This window comes from Electrona antarctica (assembly GCF_951216825.1).
Source record: "Electrona antarctica genome assembly, chromosome: 21".
Lineage (NCBI taxonomy): Eukaryota > Metazoa > Chordata > Actinopteri > Myctophiformes > Myctophidae > Electrona > Electrona antarctica.
In genome coordinates, this window is record NC_136802.1 from 21,361,527 (window position 1) to 21,376,752 (window position 15,226).

The 15,226-nt window shown below is 45.9% G+C and overlaps 1 protein-coding gene across 3 annotated transcripts in view; it reads left to right on the forward strand.

The window, feature by feature from the left end:
- exoc6b (exocyst complex component 6B) overlaps nt 1-15,226 on the forward strand; it is a 142,726-nt gene that overhangs the window by 58,579 nt on the left and 68,921 nt on the right. For 2 of the 3 annotated variants that reach the window (XM_079491205.1, XM_079491206.1), the window contains exons 9-14: nt 2,288-2,371; nt 2,666-2,712; nt 5,999-6,119; nt 6,227-6,298; nt 9,440-9,537; nt 13,401-13,506. In XM_079491205.1, coding sequence (XP_079347331.1) covers nt 2,288-2,371; nt 2,666-2,712; nt 5,999-6,119; nt 6,227-6,298; nt 9,440-9,537; nt 13,401-13,506 — 528 coding nt within the window. The remainder of the gene's footprint in view (nt 1-2,287; nt 2,372-2,665; nt 2,713-5,998; nt 6,120-6,226; nt 6,299-9,439; nt 9,538-13,400; nt 13,507-15,226) is intronic. The other variant, XM_079491207.1, reaches the window with a different exon arrangement.

Genomic DNA, 15,226 nt, shown 5'->3' on the forward strand with positions numbered 1-15,226 from the left:
CTAAAAGTATCCAATCTACAAGCTTACAGACATGTTGTGAGCTAAAAGTATCCAATCTACAAGCTTACAGACATGTTGTGAGCTAAAAGTATCCAATCTACAGGCTTACAGACATGTTGTGAGCAGCTTGCACATCAGCTGTTTTCAGTGCATGTTAGCCTATTTTCGCCAAAATGTTCACCTATTATGACATGCCCAGAATAGGGACGCTTGCGCACAATACACATTGTTTTAGCTTGAGGGTCAAACAGGAAGTTGAAAGAGGTGGTGAACGCAAGCTCTGTCACCTCAAAAACAACTTGTTTGTGTCCAAATCCATCCGCGTCCACAGAGACTCAGGGTCAAAGTGGTTTGAATATCTACAGTTTGCGTGTCTGAGTTGAGTGTTTTCAACAGATATTGTCTATGAGTCAGGCTGTTAAAAAACAAGAACAGCACTTTGTTCAAAACCTCTCTTAGACCGCTAAAGATAACAGAGCGACAACGTGTCCTCTGAGATCCAGCTTTCTAATGAAGTTGTGTTTTTGTGACTTGGCTGTTTGAATGGACATTGTTTTGCAAGCAAGGTCATTTGGGCTCATTTGTTTTGACACGCGGCAAAGGCCGTCGGGATCGGGACTCGAACCTGCGACACGCTGTCAGGCCTATAGGTGCCCAGACGGCTACGCTAGCCGCTAGGGCCAGCCACAAATTTCTTAGATGGACGGAATGTCCATTGACGTTCCTGTCAGTCCTGTATCGGACTTATATAGAGAGTTAGAGGTCAATGCACACACACGCACACACACGCACAAAGGCACAGGCGCACACACACACACACACACACTTGATAGCACACATAGTGATTGAAAATAACAGACACATAGATAACACGCCTCTATCTAGGTGTGCTCTGGTGGTCTGGCACAGTCAGGGGGTCTGCGTCCACTTATCTCCCCAGACCACAGGGCCTTATCTGTGGGTCCACGGAGGACTGTGGCTCCTGGTCTGACTCTGATAGGCCTCCTCTCCCAGCATGCAGAGAGTGCACGGAAGATATGAGAGAGAAAGGCTCTTCTGTTTTTCAGATGATAAAGGTATAGGAAGTGGCCTGTGTGTGTGTGTGTGTGTGTGTGTGTGTGTGTGTGTGTGTGTGTGTGTGTGTGTGTGTGTGTGTGTGTGTGTGTGTGTGTGTGTGTGTGTGTGTGTGTGTGTGTGTGTGTGTGTGTGTGTGTGTGTGTGTGTGTGTGTGTGTGTGTGTGTGTGTGTGTGTGGGGGGGGGGGGGGGGGGGGAAAGTAATATTACCTTTTATACTGTAACTATTAATACAACCTTGTGGTTAGATATTGGTATGACCCGGCCGGGTCATACCAAAGACTGTAAAAATGGGACCCAATGCCTCCCTGCTTGGCACTCAGCATCAATGGGTTGGATTGGGGGTCAAATCAACTAATGATTCCCGAGCACGTGCACGCTGCGGCTCACCGCTCCAAGAGATGGGTCAAATGCGGAGAACACTGCGGTAACGTGTGTGACTACTCGTACGACTTTGACTTTGAACTAATTACTTTCACATTCTGAGTAATAATACTATTACAGTTAATATTTTCCAAAAAATAAGCTTTTCAGAGGAAAGGTTTTACATTTCTGTGTCATTTATTTCAATCTGTGACAAACTTGTTATGCTGTGTGTGCATTCGATTGCATTGAAATGCACTGGCACATGATGGCCTTTTTGGCCTAGCACTTTGTTTGGAGCTTAACTGCTTTAAAGGAGCATTCAGTGATTTGGACAAACCCCTGGTCCGCCCCGGTAACAAGATGTGCACATGCACACGCTCTACAGTGGGGGGGGGGGGGCACAACAGGCCAACAGGACATGCACCAAGGCCTGCCCCCACTCAATCATGATTGGAGGAAGGCCCCTCTCATCCGGATTGGATGAAGGCTGGCTAACCCTAGCCAAAAACGAAACTTACGTTTTTTTTGCCAGTAATGGCTTACGCTTTTCATGCGGAAGGTTGTGGGTTCGAACCTTGCCTGGGGTCGACGTCAGCGAGGGCATGCGGTCGCAACGGGTTCCTAACGCCAAATCAAAAGGGTTCAGGTCTGAGCCAAGTCTCCTGATGAGGCGCGTCTGAAGCCTGTCCTGGACGGGGTTTCCGGACATAAAAACAAATCCATGGGCTCTTCGTTGCTGTCGAGTGGAAACGCATTGCAATCTGCTACTTGTTATAGCCGTCTATCCAGCCTCATGTGTGTGTGTGTGTGTGTGTGTGTGTGTGTGTTGTGTTACTGTATGTGCAGGGTTTACGTGATGAGTTTGAAAGCTACTACCGAAAGCAGAGGAGGAAACAGGCTCGCCTTGTACTGCAGCCTCACTCTAACATGGTATGACCCTCACTCACTGTGTCCGTCTGTCTGTATCACATTCCTAACACACGTACCCTGACCCCCAACACACTCCCATCTCAAACACACACACACATACCCTTGAGTTTATAACTGTACTAATAACTTAAATTACACAATAATATGGAATATTCAGTGTCACCAGTAATATACCAGATTCCTTGTCTATTGTGTCTACTCTCCTTTTTTCCCCCCTTCTTCCATCTATCTGTCTGTCTGTCTGTATGTCTGTCTGTCTGTCTGTCTGTCTTTACCTTTGTCTCCATATTTTAGCATGAAACTCTAGAGGGATATAGGAGGTACTTCAATCAAATAGTCGGGTAAGTTTATCCATCCATCCATCCATTATTTATTCTTCTGTATGAGAGAGAGAGAGAATCATATCTTTCAGTGCCACTTCATAATTATAATGATTATTGAATTGATTTACTTAAGTAAAAGTATCAATACTGCGATGTAGAAATACTACAAAATTGTACTTAGTTATTATACTTAGTAGCAAAGAGTAAATTAACTTGGTTACTTTACACCACTGGTAAGCGCCGGCCCCTGAGGGTTTAACCCATTAAGACATGGAATGAATCTGTGTCACCTTAGCTTTTAATCACTTTAACCATTATTTTAAACTTTAGCTGTTGAAAGATAGCTCGTAGCAGTGCCATGCTACGAACAGATCTTGAAAAATCGTGAAAATGTGTGCAAATCTTTCAATATATATTCTTTCACAGTGAATGTTTTTCACTCATGTCTTTGCTTCTGGGGGGGGGGGGGGGTCCCCTGGAACAACATATTTTCAGATGGGGTTCGGCGGCCAATTACATATCATTTTCGGGGTCCTTGACATGAAATAGATTGAGAACCACTGATATAGAAACATACTGTAGGTTTTTCGTGATTTTAGAAGACATTTGTAAGAGTCTGGTCTCCAAAGGACCACTTCACCACTTTTCAACTTATCTTCACTAATGTTCATGATAAAATGCCACAATTGTTTTCTACTCGGTCTGTGTCTCATAGGAGCGCTGTGGGCAGTTCAGAAACCCGTCCCTCAGTGACATCATCGTTAAGCAGATTGTTTTTTTTTAAACGAGATTAAAAATATATATATATTTAGATTTGTATTATTGTGAGAACGATGGCTTCTCTTATCGCATTGCAACTTTCCAGGAATAGAAAGCCCGCAGTTTCTATTAGCTTGGATTCCACATCGATGATGTCACTGGTGGACGCGTACTGCCCACAGCCCTCCCATGAGACACAGACAGAGTAGGGAAAACAATAGTGGCATTTTATCATGAACATTAGTGAGGACCAATTATATAAGCAAAGGTAGGTTGAAGAGTGGTGATGTCCACCAGACAGCTGCGCCGTGCTGCGGAGACACGGTGAGGCCGCGCCGTGCTGCGGAGACACGGTGAGGCTCGGCCGTGGGAAGAGGAGCGTCTTTACCATAGAGGAGATGCATGGCAGAACGGCGCTGACAGCTTCCTGTGTGGACCACCGCCCCTCTATAGCCCTGCCATCCTTTCATTACCCCCCTCTTCCCTTTCACCTCTGACATCACTGCCTCCATTCTCTCCATCCCTTTTTCACCTTCTTCACACTGTCTCTCTTTCTCTCTCTCTCTCTCTGTGTGTGTGTGTGTGTGTGTGTGTGTGTGTGTGTGTGTGTGTGTGTCTGTCTCTCTTTCTCTCTATCTCTGTGTGTGTGTGTGTCTGTCTCTCTTTCTCTCTCTCTGTGTGTGTGTCTGTCTTTCTTTCTCTCTCTCTGTGTGTGTGTCTGTCTCTCTTTCTCTCTATCTCTGTGTGTGTGTGTCTGTCTCTCTCTCTCTCTCTCTGTGTGTGTGTGTGTGTGTGTGTGTGTGTGTGTGTGTGTGTCTGTCTCTCTTTCTCTCTATCTCTCTGTCTCTTCCATTCCTTCAGTCCATTCCTCTCTGACCCACATCCTCTGTCCTCCTTCCTCTCCTCCACCCTCTTTCCTCTCATCTATCACTCCATCCCACCATTATGGCCATCGTGTGTGTGTGTGTGTGTGTGTGTGCGCGCGTGTGCGGCACACGGCTCACGGCTGGCACACTGTTGTTATTCCTCCTGTCTGCTTAACTGGGACAGACCCTTCTCTAAACAGTGCAACCGCCAGACTGACATGCACGTGTGCGCACACACACACACACACTCACAAATGCACACAGACAGACCGAGACGTACGGTCACAAAGACATTTGCCTGCAGGATCAAGGCCATCCATGCTCTTATGCACGCACGCACGCACGCACACACGCACACAGCAGGATCTGGTGTTCTCATCTTGCACCAGTGGAAAGTGTCGTTCAGCGCTGGTGCGTCTCTTTGTCTGGATGATAATTGGTTAATGGTGTTTGTACTCGTTCCCATCGATGTTTGACTCTCTCTCTCTCTCTCTCTTCATTCCTCCATCCCTCTCTCTTTCTCTCCATCCCTCCATCCCTCTCTCTCTCTCTCCATCCCTCCATCCCTCTCTCTCTCTCTTCATTCCTCCATCCCTCTCTCTCTCTCTCCATCCCTCCATCTCTCTCTCTCTCTCTCTTCATTCCTCCATCCCTCTCTCTTTCTCTCCATCCCTCCATCCCTGGCTTCAGCCTCTCCACAAGGCAGACACTGTATAGCTTTATAAACCTTATACAGATCAGTGGTTCTCCTCATACCTTTCAATTCAATGATCCCCATAACTCAAATGGAAAAGAAAGGGTCCATTTGGTTCCATTTGTACTGTGTCAGAATTTCATACCTGTAAGGGTCCATTTGGTTCCATTTGTAGTCTCTCAGCATTACATACCTGTAGTGTAATGTGTCCATTTGGTTCCATTTGTACTCTCTCAGCATTACATACCTGTAAGGGTCCATTTGGTTCCATTTGTACTCTCTCAGCATTACATACCTGTAGTGTAAGGGTCCATTTGGTTCCATTTGTACTCTCTCAGCATTACATACCTGTAGTGTAAGGGTCCATTTGGTTCCATTTGTACACTCTACGTTACGAGTTACGTTTTGTAAAAGTCTGCATTAGGCCTACTTAATTAATGTCGAATAATTATTATTTTTATCAACTTTTGCAAGTTGTCTCTCCTATGGTACCAGCATCAATACTCTTACGTTTCCCTGATGAAGGCTTAACCGCCGAAACGTTGGATTCATTTTTGTCTTACCTGCTGTCCTAATAAAATATTGGCACTCTGGCTATTGGCGTGTGCGGCCACCTTCTTGTTTTTTCAAGATTTCCTCTACAGTTTTCTCCCGTGTGCCGGCACAGCCACAAGGACTTTGGTGTGCGTATAGCTTCTTTGTACACAGTACCAACATCAATACAACATGGAAATGTGGACACAATCTTATAGACTATAAATTAGGTAAAATATGGTCCGAAGCGGCTTTGTGTCTGTATCAAGTTATCAACCGAGAACGCGGTAGCCTGTCCCAACATCCAATGTGCTATAGACCCCTGGGAGAACACCTACCATCAGCTCCCAGGACTTGGGGCACGACTGTGTAACCCTGAATTTATTTAGTCAAATATTAACCTCAACCTCTGTCTGTCTGTCTGTCTGTCTACGTGTGCATGTGTGTGTAGTTTCTTTGTGGTGGAGGACCATGTTCTTCATACTACTCATGGTCTGGTGAACTCTGCCTACGTAGAGGAGCTGTGGGATCTGGCCTTGTCCAAGACCATCGCTGCACTGAGGACGCACTCTGTAAGCACGCACACACACACACACACACACACACACACACACACACACGCTCGCTGTTTCTGGATAAGAGTGTGTGCTTAATGTCTGAACTGTGTGTGTCTCTCTAGTCCTACTGTGATGATCCTGATCTGGTCTTGGACCTGAAGAACCTCATCGTTCTCTTCGCCGACACACTACAGGTACACAACAACGCATTAACTATTTTTGACGGGTGCTAGCCCCTCCTATGTCCAGCTTTGAGGGTCTGTGTGAAGACTAAAGTGAGGACGCAAATTGTGATTGGCCAGAATTAGATGATGTATGATAATGTACGATGATAAGAGCGCCCCTCACTTAACACGGGTGTGATTATTATTATTTTTTTAAGTTCAGTCAACTGCATGCAGAGCTTGTGTCTAAATATCAACACTGGATCCATTGGAACAACAGGCTATTTTTAAAAGGTTATTGTTGATAAGTAACCGCTTCTTTGGACACGAAATGTTTCCACTCTGACAGCAAGTATTTCTGTAACACTCAAAACAAAAACGACAAAGAACGACCTTCTTGGAAATGCAAGGTGTTGCCTCAGAGGTTTCAAGCGGGCCCACAACCCGTAAGGCTTGTGGTCGCCAACAACTTTTTTTTTGGCTGGCCCACCCATCCGACCAGTTAACATCAGAGCATGTTTATTTTAACGATCAATCAATCGATTGTGTTCTGGCTTGGATCAATGCAACTAACTAATGCTGCTGTCGTACAGAAACCATGTATCTCTCATCTCTCTGCGTGCTTCGTCACGCTACAGTGTCACAGAAAATAGCTGATCTTCAACCTCAAAACGTTGATACGTTTGTGTGACGCGATCGTTCATTTACAAGGACACAACATTATGTATATTAGAGCTTTCTCCCTGACAGCAACGATATCATCGTCAAAATCCCAGTGTTTCGCCAATTATTTGGCGTCCAACTTGCACTATCCACAAGGCCCACAGTTGGAGAAGCAATGGCGTAAGGCTTGCGTTCCGTGACAGCATCTGAGCACTCCCTCTTCAAAGCATGTGCAGACCAGCTGGCAGGAGTGTTAGCGGATATCTTCAACCTCTATATGTACAGCGTATATATTATATTTTTACTCTCCGCTCTGATACTGTGATACTGGTATATAAAAACAAATGTGCTGCAACCAGAGTGGAAATGAAATTTCTCTCCAATAAATCTCAACCAAACATCAGACGTGTTGGAGAATCTGGAGGGTTTTTTTATCTGACAACCTTCTGGACGTACAGGACGCTGAGTGAGGGGAGAGGGAGAGGAACGGATGTGGGGAACGGACGGACATGAGTGAGAGGAGAAGTGAATAGAAAGCTGGATGAATGAAAGACGAGGATGGCCAAAAGGCATAAAACGAAATGATGAGGTGTCGTGGAATGGCTGAATTCTGTCTCTCCTCTCCTCTCCTCTCCTCTCCTCTTTGATAAAGCATTTTAAGGCCAAACCACACCAATGGGTCGAGACACAACTAAACTGTTTGTCCTAGAGGTGTGATATGTCCTGTTGCATATTCCTGTCCCATATTGCACAGGGTACATGGTGACGCAAGTCGACCCAAGTGATACAATGAATTCAATTCAATGGTTGCTTGCAACAACATGTGTCTACATGCGTCTACTCACAACTGTTTGGTTGCAAGGAGTTGCATGGTGACCCATTAAGCCCAAACCACACCAGTCGCAACTTCTTGGGACAAAACCGTTTTAAGGTCAACCACACTGGGCTTTACAGACGTTCACATACACTGATTGGCGACACGTGTTGCTCATTTTGACCAGCCGTGCTCTACTTTTTACCCAGGAGGAACCTTCTCTATGGCACCCTGGCACCCCTGTTTACAAATTATTTTAATTTGTCTACATTACATTACATTACAGTCATTTAGCAGACGCTTTTATCCAAAGCGACTTACAATAAGTGTATTCAACATAGGTAGGGAACAAAAACTACTAATCACCAGAAGTCTTTAGTGCATTTTCTGCAAAAACAAGCAACCAAGAGTATACCTAGCGCTAAGGTAAAAGTGCAATATATCAGCTACCTATTTCCTTAAACAGATGAGACAAAATAGCTAAATCAAATGAGCATGAGCTAAAACAATTAAGTGTATCGACTAAACAAGATCCAATAAACAATACAACAATAGAAAACAAGCGTTCGTACAACTAGTTAACAACAAGTAGGTCAGGCAGAGAGGAAGGGTAGTGTTTCCTGAAGAGGTGGGTTTTCAACCTGCGGCGAAATATGGGCAGTGACTCTGCTGTCCTAACATCAGTGGGAAGTTCATTCCACCACTGTGGGGCCAGAACAGAAAAGAGTCGTGACCGTGTGGATCGGCCAGAAGGACCCTTGAGTGACGAGGCAATCAGTCGCCCCGAGGTGGCAGACCGAAGTGGTCGGGCAGGGGTGTAGGCATCGACCATAGCCCGGAGGTAGGAAGGAGCTGTTCCTTTCACTGCCCTATAGGCTAACACCAGGGTTTTGAACTGGATGCGAGCCGCTACGGGGAGCCAGTGTAGAGAACGGAGAAGGATGGTTGTGTGGGATAACTTGGGGCGGTTGAACACCAGACGAGCCGCAGCTTTCTGAACAAGCTCCAGAGGTCTGATGGCAGATGCCGGAGCACCAGCAAGGAGGGAGTTGCAGTAGTCCAGGCGGGAGATGACGAGAGCCTGGATGAGCACCTGGGCTGCCTTCTCCGTGAGGAAGGGGCGAATCCTCCTGATGTTGTAGAGGAGGAATCTGCAGGACCTTGTCACTGATGCGATGTTTGCCGAGAACGTCAGTTGATCGTCCAGGGTCACACCCAGATTCTTCGCAGTCCGAGTTGAGGTCACCACAGCATTATCAATGGTGATGGCCATGTCTCGGTGCGGACAGCCCTTCCCCGGGAGGAACATCAGCTCGGTCTTGTCCAGGTTGAGCTTCAGGTGGTTTGTCGACATCCACTCCGAGATGTCAGCCAGACAAGCAGCAATGCGTGCCTCCACTTGGGTATCAGAGGGGGGGAATGAGAGGATCAGCTGGGTGTCATCGGCATAGCAGTGGTAGGAAAAGCCATGGGAGTGGATGACAGCACCCAGAGATGTAGTGTAGAGAGAGAAAAGAAGAGGACCCAGAACCGAGCCTTGGGGAACCCCAGTTGTGAGCCTGTGTGGTTCTGACACAGACCCTCTCAGCATCACCTGGTAGGAGCGACCCGTCAGGTAGGATGCAAACAGGGAGAGTGCAGAGCCTGAGACACCCATCCCTAACTCTCGCTCTCTCTTGCTCACTTGCTTCTAGGGTTATGGTTTTCCAGTGTCACAATTGTTTGACATGCTGTTGGAGATGAGGGACCAATATGGAGAGATTCTACTGAAGAAATGGAACGTCACATTCAGGTAGGCGCGCGCGTACACGCACGCACACACGCACGCACACACACACACACACACACACACATACACATACACATACACACACACCCCTAACATGCACACACTTTAACATTAACTTATGTGCATGCACACACACATCTTGGCATGCATAGTGTACATGCAAATACATGTATGCACTATGCACACACTTTCAAATGCATACATGCACACACACCTTAACATGAATACTCGGGACACATCGTACCTGCCGTGGTACTGTACATATGTGACCAAATTTGTCATGAAAGCAGGGAATCATAGCTTCAAATTGACATTGGTTGTTCAATTTGACCCACCAGTTTTGGATATATGGCTTATAGAGTAATGTCTTGCAGAAAACAGCGAGTTGAGAAAACAGGCTTGAAAGGTTCACTTCTGTGTCTCTAACATTACACCTAGCTACATGTTTAAGCATTTATTTCATATTTACATGTCGATTTCAGCTCTGACACTTATTTCAGACATGCTCTATGTGAAGAGTGCCTGTGCTATTAACTCATTTAAAAAAAAATGTTTTTCTCCTCTGGTGAAAAGCTGGAATTTGCGCGATGGCAAGCTCTCAGTCAAATCTGGTCACATATTGTTGAGTGTGTATTAACCACATGAACCCTAGCCTGCTGGGCATGTCATAACAGGCCAAGAAGATTTGGTGTAGAGGGACAAAAGCAATGGTCCCAAATACAGCCCCCTGGGAGGTCTGTAGGGCAGGGTTTTGAGTGAAGGTGCGTGGGAGCACGGTGGACTGACCTTGGCCGCTTGTCTTGGAGGGCAGAAGGGCACGGCGGGTTTGTGGGAACATCTCACACAAATTGCATTGTGGGAAATGTCCTGGTGTTTGAAGTGCTTTACGAGCGGACAGAGAAAAGGAAGTGTTTTAAACAACATCCGCAACATTCCCCACTCTCGCTCTGGGCACTGCCCGGTGTGTGTGTGTGTGTGTGTGTGTGTGTGTGTGTGTGTGTGCTCATGTGAGAGTGTGTGCGAGTGTGCATGCCAGTTGAAGGCATTGTTTTAGCAGTATTTCTGTCCAAAGACACCAGTGGGACTCTTCAAGAATGGACACACACACACGCGCGCACGCACGCACGCACGCGCACACACACAGAAACACACAGAATTCGGGGGGAAGCCACAGGAATGTTGTGTTGTATTGTTGGAGACGGAGAAAGAGAGAGAGAGAGAGATGAGAGAGATATATGGAGAGAGAGAGAATGCTCTCCGGTTCACGGCCTCTCAATGGAACGTCGGAACTTCGGAACGCTGAGAACACAGTTCCAGGAGGACGAGGTTAAGAAAACCACAACGCGACCCCCGATGGGATGTGTGTGTGTGTGTGTGTGCGCGTGCGTCTGTTGTGTGTGTGTGTGTGTGTGTGTGTATGTAAGACAGACAGAGGCAAACAAAACACTACTGGTATTTGAGCCCTTGTCGTTGACCTCCACTGAATGCCAGTGGTGGAAGGTAACCAAGTACATTCACTCAAGTACTGTACTTGAATACTTGAATACTTTTACTTCAACTCCACTTTATTGTACTTTTACTTCACTACAGTTATTTGGAAACTTTAGTTACTAGTTACTTTCTAGATTCAGATTATTACCGGTAAGACGGCTGAGGGCGAGAAGCGACCTCGCCCTAAAGGGAGAGGTCGCCCTTTAGGCCTCGTTGACGGCAGACTGCTGGACGCGCTTTGGCATGGGTGGTCAGATCAACATGGAATGAATTCTGTACTGGCCATATAAGGAGCAATATGGAATGTCAGAACAGGTCAGCTGCATATATGGAGATCTAAGGGTGCTAACGGGGACATTCTCTTGAGTGTAGGATGGCCGGGAATACATTTTCAGGCCCGTTTAGAACTCTAGTTTTCGCTGGCTGCCGGGCGCAGCTGCACTAAATAACTTTGGGGCAGGCCCATCTAGAGTTTGAATGGACAGGTATAAGTCTAAAGGGAGACATCGAAGAGGAAGGATCAACATATGGAATTGACCGGAAAGGCCGACATGACGCTGGAGGAGCTCCGCAACCTCCTGCAGTCTGGTGACACCTGTAAGCGCTTGTTCCACTTCGGCTCCCATCTGCCACATCTCCCACAGACGCTTGGAAATGTGCACGGCGCTCTGAGCTGCATGATGGACATGCAGCTCAGGACATGATGGATGCCAAGGGCCTCCCGCATTTCTTTCCCACTTGGAGTTCAGCTGACGTGCAGTGGAACCTGCTCCAGCAGATGTTGCAGCAGGTGGAGGGGAACGCGCCTGAGCACGACATGAGAAAGAAATGCGGGAGGCCCTCTGAACCACTACTGGGTCCTATTGCGACGGCAGGTCGCATTTACTATGACATCAGGGATGTCCATCCTGTGATGTCACATGACCTGGGCAGTGGGCACCATATTTGTGGGTATTCCCCATGTATGGGGATTTTGAGTGATACACTGACTGACGAGAAATGCACGATTTTCATAGTACAGTAAATGCGACCTGCGGTCGTGATTACAAAATTCATAAACCACTTCAGCACTATACTATAGCCTACTATATCGGAAATGACCGATCTAAAAGCTCAATGCGTCACGATGCGGTGAATTGTGAGCTTGTAGATCGTCTATTTTCAAAAGATTTTTCAATACATTTTGAACTTGTGAAATGGGACATTCTGCACAATGAGTGTCTGTGTTTTTTGTTTTCCTTTAGGCAAGGCATTTGGCCTGCAAAAACCTAACCATGAAAATGGTTAGGTTTTAAATTAAACCATTTAAATTCATTTAAATAAAGGTTTCGGCTTTCGGCCCTTTCATAATGACTAGTGTTTTTGTTTTACTTTTGTGTGTATATTGATAGGTAACCTGTGACATATTTCTGCTATGTCCTTTTTTCTTTTTTTTCTCTTTCTCTTTTTCGCTATGTCATTGTTTCTGGTTTTACTTGTCTTTATGTTGCCCTAAGTGTTGTTTTTCTGTATGACCACACCATGGTGTTAAAATATATAGTATAAAACATTTGTTTCATGTAGACACAGCACACTATAGTGTAGAACTGTATACTCATAGTTACATTGTAGAGATATTCTACTGTTAGACATTAGGACATTAGGTGCTTGGCTTGCTTATAATTCCTGATGACTATGTCTATGTATTTGATGTATTACCATGTGTTTACTGTAAATAGCTCTGGATTAAGAGCGTTTGCTAAATGCCTAAATTGTAATAGTGAATTGTTCTGTATGACTGACTGTCTGGTCTGGTCTCCAGGCAGATCCTGGACCAGGACTAATAGTGAATAGTTCTGTATGACTGACTGTCTGGTCTGGTCTCCAGGCAGATCCTGGACCAGGACTAATAGTGAATTGTTCTGTATGACTGTCTGGTCTGGTCTCCAGGCAGATCCTGGACCAGGACTAATAGTGAATTGTTCTGTATGACTGTCTGGTCTGGTCTCCAGGCAGATCCTGGACCAGGACTAATAGTGAATTGTTCTGTATGACTGACTGTCTGGTCTGGTCTCCAGGCAGATCCTGGACCAGGACTAATAGTGAATAGTTCTGTATGACTGTCTGGTCTGGTCTCCAGGCAGATCCTGGACCAGGACTAATAGTGAATAGTTCTGTATGACTGTCTGGTCTGGTCTCCAGGCAGATCCTGGACCAGGACTAATAGTGAATTGTTCTGTATGACTGACTGTCTGGTCTGGTCTCCAGGCAGATCCTGGACCAGGACTAATAGTGAATTGTTCTGTATGACTGACTGTCTGGTCTGGTCTCCAGGCAGATCCTGGACCAGGACTAATAGTGAATAGTTCTGTATGACTGTCTGGTCTGGTCTCCAGGCAGATCCTGGACCAGGACAACTTCAGTCCCATCCCCGTTTCAACGGAGGAGGAGTACAAACACTACACGTCCCTTTTCCCCCTGCAGGACCCCGACCTGGACAAGGTACCTGTGTGTGTGTGTGTGTGTGTGTGTGTGTGTGTGTGTGTGTGTGTGTGTGTGTGTGTGTGTGTGTGTGTGTGTGTGTGTGTGTGTGTGTGTGTGTGTGTGTGTGTGTGTGTGTGTGTGTGTGTGTGTGTGTGTGTGTGTGTGTGTGTGTGTGTGTGTCTACAGATGTAAACTACTTGTGTTCATATTTGGAAGCCTCGGTAATGTCCATAAATCAGTCGTGAGGGGCCTGCAGATTGCAGGCATGCCCAAGCTGAGAGCTAAGGCATCGGCAAAATTCTGTTCAATGTCTGCAATAATTGGCAGTCGCCATATATGGAGAAGGCGATGCTTTCTGTACCCGTGATCTGTATCCTGAAGCACTTGTTGTAGAGTTTTTTTTCAAGTTTGCGCATCCACTATTGTTTGTGTTCAAGAAATTTCTTGTAAAATGTGAATGCAATAAGCCCTTCTAGGCTATTTTTGGCAGAAGGAGAAGAAAAAATCAGCGGTGCTCACACTGCTCAGAGTGAAACTAGCGGACAATGCATTCTAAGACCAATCGAAACCTGTATGCAAATACTCTGAGCTGCACCTCTTCGCCCCCCAAACACGGGTAAAGTCACCGAAAAAACAAGCATAGTTTGCCTAATAAATGTAACCATTTAATGACTTTAAGTCAATCTGTTATAATGTTCACGTCAAGGAAGCCAGAAATTATATGAAATTGGCCGCCGACCCCCATCTGAAAATATGTTGTTCCAGTCACCCCCCTGAAGCAAAGATTTGAGTTTAAAACATTTGCTGTGAAATGATATAATTATATTCAAAGATTTTCGCCGCATTTTCAAAAATAGCAGATCTACAAGCTTGTAGCGCGGCACTCAGTGCCACGCTATGAGCTTGTAGATCTGCTATTTTTCCATAGCTAAAGTATAACATAATGCTTAACACGGAGTCCGCCAGAACCGTAGTAACCGTAGGATTAAATTAATCGTGCAGCCCGCCAGAACCGTAGCCTACGTTTTCCAGGGTTTATATTCTTTAATCCATGTTTTGATCCGATCGAATCGTTAGCTGCCGCTCGTTAGAATAACAGTCAAAGTGGGACAGTGGCCGCAGCCATTTTGAAGATGCGCGGCATTGCGCGCGCATCGCATCCACGCGCAATGAATGTCGTTTCTGGTGAAAACAAGGTTTTTCAACGGCCGACAGCAGGCGCTGTGATACTCGCGGTAGGGTTTTTTCACCACCGACCGAGAGAACAACAATCGGTCAAGACACCACACAGTATTTTGTCATTGTAACACCCGGTTTAGGATATTTGGCTCTTCAAAATAAGGGTTGCGTGCGATAAAGCCTTGGCAATGTGCGATAGATAGATTAGTTAATCCTGGCAGGCAGACGGTAAAAACACCAATAGGGGTTCCCGTCCAGAATGGGTTAATAAATGCCTGCCATCTCCGGTTTACTTCCCATAACTGCGTAACATACTGTAGCTACATACTGTAGATGGGCGTTTTTTTAGGAGACCGGAATCTGGTGGGAAACTATTACAATCATCACAGTCTTTTATTAGCCCACAGTCACTGAACTAAATTATGGAACCCAGTCGCCACAAGCCACACAATTTCCCCAACATTCTGACATTGAAATGGCTTTTTTCAGAGTAAAAAAACATGTATTAATACTAGATAATAATCCGATAATAATAATGACTCAACCAGACAATCCGGTG